The sequence below is a fragment of the Lissotriton vulgaris genome, chromosome 3_1, assembly GCF_964263255.1.
Source record: "Lissotriton vulgaris chromosome 3_1, aLisVul1.2, whole genome shotgun sequence".
Classification (NCBI taxonomy): domain Eukaryota; kingdom Metazoa; phylum Chordata; class Amphibia; order Caudata; family Salamandridae; genus Lissotriton; species Lissotriton vulgaris.
Genome location: NC_141689.1, coordinates 299,093,512 through 299,106,734, shown reverse-complemented (window position 1 = coordinate 299,106,734; position 13,223 = coordinate 299,093,512). Strand labels below are relative to the sequence as shown.

At 44.5% G+C, this 13,223-nt stretch overlaps 1 protein-coding gene across 1 annotated transcript in view; it reads left to right on the top strand.

Moving 5' to 3' along the window:
• The window catches only part of PDZD2 (PDZ domain containing 2), a 997,171-nt gene that overhangs the window by 805,666 nt on the left and 178,282 nt on the right, over window positions 1–13,223 (top strand). The window contains exons 10-11 of the mRNA XM_086960493.1: window positions 4,857–4,930; window positions 5,106–5,331. Of these exons, the coding sequence (XP_086816619.1) occupies window positions 4,857–4,930; window positions 5,106–5,331 (300 nt within the window). The remainder of the gene's footprint in view (window positions 1–4,856; window positions 4,931–5,105; window positions 5,332–13,223) is intronic.

Genomic DNA, 13,223 nt, shown 5'->3' with positions numbered 1-13,223 from the left:
TATAGCCCTTCGTAGATGGGCTGTACCGCTATTAAAGTCCCTCTCCCTTGTTAAAGGCCCTGGCTTTCGGCTCGGGGCCTTTAACACTGGAGAGGGCCTTTAATAGCCGGTATAGCCCTCTACGGCGGGCTATAAGGCTATATTGACCTCAGAAGCAACCGCTCCTTCTCTTGCTTCAAAAATGACCTTAAACTCCTTCTCCTCAACCAGTACTTTACCGACCAAGTCAACCAACCTAGGCATCAATAACATTATGGACTCCCCCTTCACTTTGACCTTCAAGGGTGGTGGTTATCTGACTGTTCCAACCACCTGCATCTTTCTCCCCTCACTGTATGCATAAGTATTATGTCTTTGCTTTTATCTTTATGCATCCTCATGTCCTGCGATGTTATGCAATTTTTCTTTTCCATTGTGTATGTAAAGCAGTTGACCATCAATTTGTTTGGGCGGCATCTGTCAAACACCCGAAAGCAGCCAGTTTTGCGCAGAGTTGAATTAACTCGGATTATGTCAGTTTCTGGGTTGAGGCTGTGTTCCTGCCCAGAGTTACCTCTGCAATAGATTGCCTTCTTGGCAGCCCCTCGTATTCCTGTGAGCCCTTGAGCATAATAAGGCTCGGGACGGGACTCCTGTTTGACTCCTCTGTGTTGCTCATGAGCAGGGTGTTAAGTTCGAACAGACGGTCTTACACGACAGCATGTACAAGAAACTGAATATCCATTTATTAAGTCCTTTTAAATAGAAGAGACCTCATCCACATCAGAAGCCACTGCAGTTCTGCTCTCTGTAGTTTCTCCATCTGGCCACAGACTCACCATTCCAAACTCTACATTTAAGTGATAATGTGTTGGTTACACAGAGCACATCATCACATAGGGACAGAACACTTGAGAAGCCCTTGGTTAGGCTAGAAGAGAGAGAACTCCTGCATAGCCCAGAGAAAGGCTTTAGGAAGTGGAAACACGAGATATCTCTAAACTTTTGGAAGGAGGAACCCTGGCTATTCCCGTGTACGATGAGACTCCTAGTGGGTGAAGCCACATAATTCACTGAATGAAGAAAGGGACCAGATAACCCAGATAATCCTGATTGGGTAGTGAGTTTAGAAGAGGTGGGTGGGGTACTGTTTTTTTTTACCTCAGTACAGCTGTTGAGAGAGTTAGAAAAGCGTGTTGGAATAGGGGAGGATGAAGAAGAATATAGTAGGTACCTGTGATTGGTTGCAGGTGCCTGTGATTGGTTGTAGCTGCCTGTGATTGGTTGTAGGTGCCTGTGATTGGTTATAGGTGCCTGTGATTGGTTGCACAGCCTATCTGTAATGGTTGACATTTTGCATTTGCTGGCCTGGTATTTTAGTTTTCAACAAAGGGCCTTTCACCTTGACAATATATCTGCCTTGTATCTGCTCCCTCTCCTTTTCTCCTTGGGTCTTCCATCGAGCTAATCACTAACCTCGGTATAGCCTGTGATGTCCAGGGCTGCATCACAGTGCTTGAGTGTAACTACAGTTACCAAGTGCAACCCATGTATATGCCATTTAAGCCTCAAGAGCTGCGCATGGCAATTACACGTAAACACTCAGTGCAGCTTTCCTGTGCGGAGTTCTTCCTCCAGATGCGTAGTACAGTCTATCCAAATGTAGGTAGTGTCTCAAATGTTTGGTGCATCCTCCTCACGTGCAAGTATGGCCTCAAATGTGCAGTGGAACCAGCATTCTCATGCACGGTTATGACCTCAAAAGCCCAGTGCAGCCTCCTCAAGTGCAAATAGGACCTCACGACCCAGCAGTGATCCCCACTGTGGCCTCCTCTTATGTCTGGACTCCTGCATGGTGGTCAGGATCGTGTGGCCACACTCTTTTGTTCCAACAATCGGAGACCTTATTTTAAGATTATATGCAGGGCAGATATTCCTTTCAGATAGGCACAAGTGCAACACTTTCTGGTGTTAGACCTTCTCAGCCCACTCTTTTAACCGGGGGAAATATTTCCCCTGTGCCCTTAACATCAAATAGAAAGGGGATAGGAAGTAAGGAAGGGACAAAGGAGTAGTTTTCACCCCTTGCCCCTCGCTTAGTTACTAACCACCCCACTCTTTGCTGACATGCGGATCCTGCTGGAGATCAGGATAGGCTGCCTCTCAGGGCCCTGCTGCCCTTTTGATATGCGCTACCCCTGCAAACTCTGATACCTCGGGCAGCAATGCAAGGATTGCCAAAGGCATAAAGAGTGGAAAATACTGATTCCTACTGCTTTGTAAATCTTTAATGATAGCATTGGCATCTAGGTTTACACCCATTAGTACTTTGGTTCTCAAAATACAGCAACTGAGGGTTGATGATGGAGTATTTTACCAATGTGGATGACTTGTGGCAGCTCGCATCACCGCTCCCCTCCAGCAGACTGCCGAGGTGAGTGCAGCTCATTTTCCTAGGTGTGCCCTATGCAAATGGTTCCTGTTCCCATCATTCACCAAACGTATGTGTAATATAGGTATTAGTGCACTGGAAGGGTATTTACATCAGCATTTTCATGTTAATTCTGGTCAGTGTTCCATTGACCCCCGGGTAGGTTTCCCTGTGGTGCACGGTGGGCTGTGTGAGGCGGTTTCCCTTCCATCAGGGCACAATACTATTCAGTGTAGGTATTTGTGGCTGTCACTCCACCTGAAGAGGCAATAATGACCCTGGTGGACAACCCTGAAAAAGGCAACTGCCTTTTATTCCTTTTCATTCAGATTTATTACTAGCGGCACTTAAAATAGCATTTGAGTAGGAGTGTCTTGGTTCGCCAGACCTGACCACCATATGCCTCAGATTTGTTTTAGTGCCTTGGTCCTTAATCCCTATGAAAACCCATTCCCCGCTTCAAAACACAGATCAAAGTTGTATGAATCCCAAGAGCATTTGAGGAGTACTTCCTTTCCCACATTCACATTTCTTTGTTTGTGGATACATCTTTCTTTGTTTCCTGCTTATTAACTGTAAAGTACTATGTGTTTGTTTCTCTAAACACTCATTCAACCTATCACATTTCAGAGTTTCGAGTCAATTCTTTCCAAATTGTGATGGCCGTGTTGTACGACAGTGAAAGTCAACAAGAAGTTTTCATCGGGCTCTATTCTAATGCATTGTATATGATAACTTTGTTTTAATTGAATCAACAACATGAGTTGGTCCTTGTCAAGATGACAGGATCTCTCCATTTCCATTGCACGTGGATACGCACTTAAATAAGTACCTGTTGGGTGAACTCTGGTCAGACCAGGGATGGTAGGAGCACTGTGACCCAACTCAAAAATGGGACTGATTTGTTCAAGTGCTCAACCACTGGCATACATCTGTGGAAGAAACATGTTGCTAATACCCAATCGGACCACGAGTGACCAATATTTTAGTGTTTATCTCTCAAATCCTACTTCAGGGGTTCCCCGAGACCGCATTTTGCGGAATAGCATTGAGGTGGCTGTAAATGAGCATATATTGGCCATACCAGGCACTCTGATGGCCCTGGTGCATAAAGAGGCCTTCCTTACAATATTTTGGGAATGTTATGCATCATGGCATTGGGGCATTAGTGGCACGGTCTGCGGTCTGGGGGTATGATGTCTTTTACCGGTCATATTTCCACCCAGCACTATCCAAGTAGATTCTCGTTCATATTAGATTGAAAATCTACTTGAAAGAGAAGAATGGGAACACTAAAAGATTGAGAAGACAGAAATGAGAAATGATGCTATATCCATCTTGAAAAAAGACAAAGGCCATGACAGATTGCATTCCAATGTAATGAAATGGCTTGATAGCCAATTTATATGGACATTGGCACGAACAAATTCTTAATTTCCCTCCTGTTTTTTACTGTGATTCATGGAAAGGAGAGGAGGGGGGAAGATTTACCTCTAGGGAAAATAAAAATGTTTTTTACATAACATGAACACATTGGGTTGCTTTCATGGGTGCCTCCTCAGAACTGCTAATAAAACCTATGTTTTTTGTTTGTTAGCCTAAAATGTAAAACTTTGCTTTAAAAAGGACTATTTGGTCTACTTTTTCAAAATAGATGTCATGGTGGGAGAAGTCTCACAGAGAAAAGTATAACATGCCCCTGCCATGCAGCCATGCAATTTACACCCTGACCCTTTAAAATGTCACCACTGACCGTCAGCACATTACACTGCCTTGAGACAAGAGTTGATTAAAAATAAATAGTATTAGCGCCCCATGAATGTACCATTATTACGAACACCCTTTCAGTAGATGCTGAGGGAACAAAAAGCCTAAAATCTTGTTCCCAACTTTGCTCATTGTCTTAGCAGTCCACCGTTTCCAGCCCTGTCCAGAGATACTTCAGGAAGTGATTCTTTCCGCTATTACATACTGTCAGCAATTGTAGCTGTTTGCAATCGTATTCTTCCTCCCCTTTTGATCCGCAAATTGTCCAGGGCTTTTATGCACACTGTCTAACATATGTTCTTATGTTTTGTTTACAATCATGCCTGCTCTTCAGGATAATTCAAAATGTTAAATTGCATTCAGTTCCAGGAAACCGAGGCCCTGGCTGGCTATGTCTGATATTCTTTTTAATCATGCTTGAGGCATCACTCAGAGAAAAGTGGTTCAGGATCGTCAGCTAATGAGTGCACAAGGTGCTCGACAATGGACCACATCTGATTAGCATTTGCTGCTCTCAGACATCCTTCAGCTTGTTTGTTGCATGTGGGGAAGTAATACTTCAGAAAGAATCGAGCTCGCGTGGTCCTGCCGCCCAAGGGCATTACGCCACCGCCTCTCTGAAGAGATGAATTCTGCATCTCAGCCTGAATCCCACTCTCTCTTTCCTTTTCATCACCAGGGGATGAAATCTTAGAAGTAAATGGAGAATCTTTGCTGGGACTGACCCACCAGGAGGCCATTCAGACTTTTAAGGTAATACATTTACAGAGGCAGCCGGATTGCTTGATCGAATGGCTAACACACTTTAACACCATTAAGTATTGTGTATGTATCACATTTTGCATCAATTATGGCCTGCTTGGAGACGTATTGTGTTAAACGTGGTATATCTAATTATCAGTCTCCATTTCCTTTCTTCTGCCTCTAGCAACTCAAGAAAGGTGTGGTGACGCTGACTGTGCGGACGCGGTTGCGGAGTCCGAGCCTCACCCCGTGCCCCACCCCGACACTGCTGAGCCGGTCCAGCTCGCCCAACTCTAATGCTAGCGGGGGGACTCCGGTCCCTGGCTCTGAGGAAGGCGACTCTTCGTCCTTGAGTCGAAGAGGTCCTGGACCCAAGGATCGCATTATTATGGAAGTCACCCTCAGTAAAGGTAACATGCTCTTCGGCTACTGTGGTGCTCATGCTGATAATCTTCATGTTTATGGAATGTGCCAGCTATTTGTTTTTACCATCAAGCCTCCATGAGCATTGCCGCTCGCACATGGTGAGGCCGGATCAAAGATTGGATCCTGAACAAACTACTAGTTTTGATGCACGCTTATTCGCGCTGAGGTTACCTCACCATGCGGCCTCCATCTTGGAACTTATTGTGTCCTACATTTTGCCATTCATAAAGGAGTGTTGTTTGAAAATAAAGAAGGTAGTTTAAATAAAATCAGAAAAAAGAATGTGAGATTGTGTTTCAAATGCAGGAAGACAGGTTGAGATGTACAATCCAACAGAGCCTTTGCATTTGTTTGCAGTGGCAGCTGCCACGTATCGTGGGTGGTGAGCCGGGGGGACTGAAAAAGAATAATAATAAAACACTTACCTAGAGGTGCGACGCAACGTCCTTCTCCACCGTCGTCTCTCTTCCAGTCAGGTTCCGGGACCCAGGAAACGGAACTAACCAGTCCTGGCGCTGCTCTCACCAGCATGAGAGCAACACCAGGATTGGTTGGAGCAGCCTCACTCAACGCTCTCACGATCTCTGGAGGCCTGCGCTTTTTCTAACACAGCTGTCTCAGCTAGTTTGGAAAAGTTTAAAATGCGCATGTCTGGCTGGCCATCCCAAGACGGTCGGCCAAAGAGACAAGGGCATTTTAAAGCGCACAGCTCCCTGCTGCTGCCACTCAATAGCACTGGACAAGCCCTGTCCTGTCACTCAGTTCAGGAACGGTCAGTTGCAGTAAAATAAAATGGTAATACATAAACTTATTACCATTTTATGTTCCAGCTCTGGCCTGTGGGGCAAAGCTCCTCCGTTCAAAGAGATGATCGCCCCTGTCTGTTTGAGGTTGTGGTGCGATAGGCACAAATAGACGTGAACATTTCAATAACAACCTGGAATTGTCCTCGGTCTGCGATTATTTCTGTAAGCATTTACATATTAATGAAGCAATATTTTAAGTGCAATTGTGCACATCAGAGACGACTATTGCCAACCTATATTATAACTCACAACAGAAAAGCAATTCCTGTGTTTAAAAAACAATGCCTCTGTCTAAGTCTAAATACGGTGCTGATTGTGTAACCCTGTAGAGAAACGAGTGACAATTATAGCACAACATATGGAAGGTGACACCCACTTTGGATCCATTGTCCCTCTCCCTACACGCCCACACGTAGACTCATCAGCCCAGTGAAGCGTCTCGGCCTCCCTTCCTTGGATTTCAAAGGAATCCCTCTTCACGAACACCTGATTCCATCCTCCTTGGACACCAGCATGTTACGACATACGATGACCTTGGAATTGCTCAATAAGGACTGTATTCAATGATGAATTGTCAGTGGGGGGTGAAGAACCTTCAGATAATATCTTGATATGTATTACCGTTGAGTTTAGTCGAACACCAAGGAATAGTCCTACTTTGGGGCAACAAAATAGTTGAGTTTCTTCAGGTTGAGAAAGTTGTACTGGTGGTATTGGAGTTCTGAAGGGCTTTTGGTCAATTCTTTGGAGCTCATGACAAAGCATTGATACTGTTTTTCTGTAATCAGGAGAAGATGGTTTGAAACAGTCACAATAAGCAAGCAAGTTGCTATCTTGTAGCTCTATTTCACTTCCTTAGAAACGAGATTTATAGGTCTACACAGCCCTGCCAAGTGTCACACATCTAGTGAGAGAATTTGCCCCGCCCTCTTGCTGCATGCGGCCAATCAATAGCGCTGTTGACAAAACCCTCGCTACTTTCTAAGTCTTATCACTTGTGTTTTCTCAATTGCCTCCTCCCGTATGGTTTCGAATTGTGGGATTGATCCCTTAGGGGACCCTTATGCACGTCGTAACCGCGCTGCTGCATAGACTGGGTTTTGTGTGGATCCTCAGAACCTTGACCATTCAATGCGCTGCAGCAGCTGAAGGGATTCATTTCAGATCCTTCTGTGAGGCATTCAGACCCTCCAGGATATCGCGATTTCGCGATTTCGCGATTTGCCGCGAAATCGGCACTTTAGTAAAAATGCCGCGATTTTTACTGAAGTGCCCGCGAAATCGGCACTTTTGTAGGAATCGCGGTATTTTTACAAAAGCCGCCTATATCCGCAGGGGGTCAATTGTTTATTGGGGCGGGCGGGAAGGACACAGAAGCACGAAAGAATACCTTTCAGGGCTTAATGGGGCATTAGCAGCTCACTGCGACAGGCTTTGAAGTGCCCATCCCGCATCTGGCTCCCCGCTGGAGACCCTCCCTGTGACTGGGGTGAGGCCCCGCCATCTCCCCTGGAGCCGAGGGTCGAAAGAAAGGGCGATTTACAATTTAATGAATGTCCCTCTGCTCAGCACATCTCTTGAGATGGGTGTTATTTATACTCTGAAAGGGGGGGGAGGAGTAACTCAGACTCGGCCTTTCACCCGTGCAATGTTAGTAAACATTCCGTAATAGGAAGACTCGCCTCCAGGGTGGGCACACTCTGCCCATTCTCACACCCGGAGCGCACAGGTGTGAGAATCAATCGAAAAAGTACCAGAAATACAACAAAGGCACTGAGGGAAAAACAAAGAAAGTGAAAGTGGCAGAATGAGAAAAATGCACATATGAGTGGAAAACGAGTGACAGAGGAGATATAAACATGGCACAAATGAGCAGAAAATTAGTGCAGAACAGACAAAGAAGCAATACAAATAAGCAAAAAAGGAGTGAGGGGAGATACAAAAACGAAGCAGAAAGAGTGAGTGGAAATAGAGGGAGCTGTAGAAATGAGCAGGAAGAGAGTGAGTGGAGATAAAGTGGCACAAATGAGCAGAAAATAAAGAAAGTAAAAACAGAGAAAGCAACAGAAAATTAGCAGAACTGAGAGTGCCAACGTAAAATAGCAGAGGCGGGCAGAATCAGTGGCAAAAAAAAACACAGTTTCGAAGGCTGAACAAACCTGACTGAAGACAGCAGCAAGGGGGGCTTATGCTGAACATGTTGGAAGTGCATCTCTCTGCCATGTTTGCTACCAGGGTGCCCTCCTCGGAGCCTGGCAGCATATCCTGGGCCGTGCGCTCCGGGTGTGAGAATGGGCAGAGTGTGCCCACCCTGGAGGCGAGTCTTGGCCTCTGCCCTAGAGAGGCCAGAGCCCGCGTGATGCTCGGGTGCACTGCTCACGAGAAACTGCGAGGGCAAACATGGCTCCATGTTTCCAGGCAAGCCAAAACACGGAAAACTCCGAATTTCATCGGAAACGGACCGGAAGGAAAGTTATGACACCCGAGCCCATCCGTAGATATCTTAAGAAAACGTGCTTCAAAAATAGAGTGCAAACGTATTTTTGTTTCTGTATTTCCTATAAGGAGTTAGACCTTTCATTGTAAATTATAGTTTGAGGCATTTCTCTCAGAATTTGCAAAAGCTTACTGGACATTGGGATAGGAGCCCATTTCTGTTGGCTGTTCACTCACTAAATTGTTCTTCACAAGATGTACAGACAGATTTTGAACCTGTTTCTATCAGAAAGATATTTTATGTTCGAATCATACAGGCAAAATATCCATTGATTAACACACAACCTGCAATGGCAGTCTCAAAGTAAATGCACAACATTTTAGGTTTCCAATTCTTTAATACGATGTGCGACGTGTCGCGGCCATAAAGTATTTTTGCTTTGTAGCACCTCGAGTACTGTACTCCAAGGCGCCCGGTTTGACGAGCGCGGACACGTGAGGGTGGGTACCTATATATAAATATTGATGGCATGCCCATGTAGAAGGGGGCACTCGAGCCTTATGCGGGCCTCAAGCTGTAGGAAAAGGGAATTACTTAAACCCACAATCAAGAGTGTTTCTATGGAGGAATGCTTACATTAGTATACATACATAGCTTCATGTTGTTAAATAACTAAAAAAAACTAAGATATCTGTGTTTGTTGTAGGAAAAATGGCCAAATAAAATGCCGCAAAATTGCCGCTAAATTTCCAATTTTGTGCCGCTAAATTTCCATTTTTGTGCCGCTAAATTTGCTAATCCATGCCGCTATATCCTGGGGGGTCTGGGCATTTACCTGTTTCACCAGGTCCTCACTGTTTGTCCCCAAAGTAAGATTCCCAGAGTGACCTGACTGCTGAGCTCAGGTCACCACTGGCTCATGGGACCCAAAGCACTGCTGGGAAGATGTAGGCACCTTTCCCCTTCAAGGTTTGGTTCCTATTCCTCTTGTCGGGTGCAGTCTTTCTTTGTGCTCAGACAATGTTGCAGAATGCCTATTTTTCTGCCTGGAGATGCTACCTCTGCATCCTCCTCCCTCCAAGCCAGGGACTCATTGCCAGAGACCAACTCCGGCAGAATCAGCTGATCTGACAAGGATGCCCTGGGCTGCTGCACTGTGCAGGAACACCTTGATGCCAGGCCTAGGCAAGGAGTTCAGCAGACCTCTCTAATCCCATCGAGTGGTGGACTGTCATTATGATAGCGACCAATGGGTTGAGTATGTTTGACACCTTCAGCCAGCACTAAACGTGGCTTTTAAACCTACATCATTTGCAATGTAAGGTATTTAAAATCACAGTCCACAAACTCAGACTACAAGTCCCAGAATGCAATGGGGCGCAGATTGGAAACCCTGTAGTAGCAGGAAATATCACACACTATTGGTGGCCAAACATTGTACATTTATGAAGTATTCATGCTACAAATAACAGATAATAAGAGCGCAATAGGAATTTAATTAGTTTCTCTGGAAGTCTTTGCACTTAGTTACTTTACAGTAAACGAACAGAAGAATAATCTGATCTGCGGGGATGTTCTTTGTACTTGAATTGATTGCAGCGCCAGTCAGAAAATAAAAGAAATAGCTTAACACTATTGGATTAAATCATGTGCCAAGTCTGTGCACTGAAACCAACAGAATTAGCATTAAATGCATGTCTTTCGTGATAATGTGCATGCACAGCATTTATATTTACAAAAAAAATCCTTTATACAAAAAGCATCCGCTATGTGAACAAGGACTGGAATAAACCCTTCATTTTGAAAGCAGAAAACTCAAGTTGTCTAACATCAGGCAGGAGTCCTGTTTTTGTCCTGCGCGTTATGGTTTGGCTATGACCATTTTTGTGACTGAGCATCAAATGCAATGGATGAATGTAAAGTAAATGAATAGGTAACCTTTGAATACTATGAGGTCTCTGCATTGGTGGCGCATAGGATTTCTTGGGCACTTAATGTATATTTGCTTCTTCCTTTTGGTGGTCTCAAGTGCAAGAATATGCCACAGCATTGGCCATCTTAGCTTTTAGGTTTCCAAAATAGGATGTACCTCCAGTATGATATGGCCGTTCATCACACCAGGTCTAGGGGCCAACGGGAAGGGAACTGCGCCCTAGGTTTTACAAGTCAGGTGACGGTGGTAGGTGACCTTCAGCTATAGATTGCTGCCAGTGAGTTACTGATGATATGAGAGGCGACAGTGAAGTCATTTTGTGCTGCTCTTGAGCCGGTGGTTTCCGGTGCTCGGTATCGGCACTTAAATGTCAACTCAGGGGCTCGTGACAGTCTGCCACAAGGTGGCACTGTCTGTTTAATTTAGAGGTGACCACAACAACAGTCAATTATTAATTCAATAAACATAATAAATGAGTATTACTTGCCTCCCAAACCATTGTTTTAGCTTTGGATGCCTGGCATAGTCCAAATTGTCACACTTGTAGGAGTGTGGTTAGTAGTTGTGTTGTTACAAGCATTGGCAGCCCTGGCAAGGGCAACTTGTGGGTCAAGCTGCAGTGGCCGCCTGACTAGAGCCCTGTCACTTTTTTTTTTTTTTTTTTACAAATTAAGCACTGGCGGCCTCGGATAATTCCTGATGTTTTAAGGGAAAGTCCTCGGTGCAGGGCATTGACTTTACCTCTGGGGGACATTTCTGCTACTGGTGGATGACAGTGTTCTACTTGGGTCTATGATTAATTTTGCTTTTAAGCGTCACTCAAAGTGTCACATTTCAACATGGAAATGTCACACACAAGCAGACTGGAAACGTTGCAGTCCTGCCTACAACAGTGAAACATGCCATTGCCATTACGCTACTGGTTTCAATATGCTTATGATTTAATCCCCCCCTGTTCATTTTAATGTTATTTCTGTTCCTTGTAACCATGACCGGGAAGTAGTTCCCCAGATTGCCACAGCATTGCTGAGTTCTAGTTTGTTTCCCATCACGTTATCCTTCTTTTATTTTGATGACGCTTTGCTGCTATCCATGTGCACTGCCTCGTGCGTCCCATTTATTACGTCTGGTGGCGCAGATTATTCAGACTGTAAGTGACTAAATAGACGCCAGTATCACTCTACTGTCAATTTTCTATTATGTAACATCCGTTGTAATTTCTTTCCTTGTATTACGAGGTTCCTGGCCCAACCTCTCTCCTTATTTTAGGCAGTTCATTGTGTTCTGACCGGCAAACGCCATTGCGCTACTGCGACGCTTTTAACATGTTTATGATTTAATTGTTCACCCTTTTATTTTAATTTTAATTTGCGTTCCTTGTAACCACAATCAGGAAGGAGTTTTCAGAACGGGGTGGATATTACCAGATCTCTTTCTAAATGCAATCTGAAAATACCCACGTTTATTTTGGACCACCAGATCGACACCACTTTTATGATGGAATCCTCTGGCTTTATGACCATCCCAGTCCCAGCGTTCCAAGAGCTGTACCCTCGAGGGCTGTAATATCCTTCGTTGTGGCTGCCTGCACAGGAAGGTTGGCGGGCTAGAGACATTTTTAAAAACACTCTATAAACATTCAACTCCTCGAAACTCCAATACTTCTAGAAGCCAAACTCCTCCTCTGTCTATTTCCACTAATCCCAACTCTGTGTTCATTTTTTGACTAATATATAGGTCACCTGCCTACAGTCCCGGTTTCATTTCCGCTTTTTTGACCCGATCACTGCACTTCCATTTAACCTCTATTACTTTTATTACCCATGGTGACTACAACTTGCATGTCAGTCCACCTACCTACCGACCTGGACATATTGTTGCTTGTCGAAGGCTGTCTCGGCCTCAACTTGAGCCAGCACACGAATGGACCCAACTCTCTTTAAATGCCACATTCTTAATTCACTTTTTGTGCTTACCACACACATTTCCAAATACACTTGCATGCAACTGGCCTGGTCTGATCACCACACGGTTATGCTTAGCTTCCCCTCGGGGCGTAGTCTAAAAAAAACCTATTCCACTTCGCTTTGGACGATCTTGAGCTAAGTCATTGACTGAGTTTGCTGCCAAAGCATTGAAACAAACCTCCCAACTATCAAAGATGATACTGAAGAAGGTACCTTATCCTTAAACAACTGGCTCAACTAAATGCGTGACTCTTATTATTTCAGAGCCTGTAAACAAGGGTGTACTAAACACTCCTCGCCGTGGTTCATCACAGTCCATGTGACCCGAAAAGCAACCTTGCAGGCACCTTGAGCGTAAAGGAAGATCCAATTATCTGCCTCAAAATCAACATCTTTATCTCCTAGCTCTTCGAAAATAATGAAAAAAGTTGTCCTTCTAAAAATCAAATTTTTGGGTAATAAAATGGTCTCTTCTTTTAATAACACAACATTTAAAAAAATATTTTAGGAAACTTAGTTCTGCAGCTGGCTTCTTCCTTGTCTGCATTCATTCGGTCATTGTGTGAGGAGTTAGCCTTCTTTTTCTAAGACAAAATTGAGGATGTAATGTCTTCTAATTCTTCTTCTGCCACCAAAGTTCCTCCAACAGCAGATGTATGATGGAACCGCGCATGCCATTACCACACATGGCTTTACAATGCCGTCCTTACAATGCATGCTTCTTTTCCTCTAA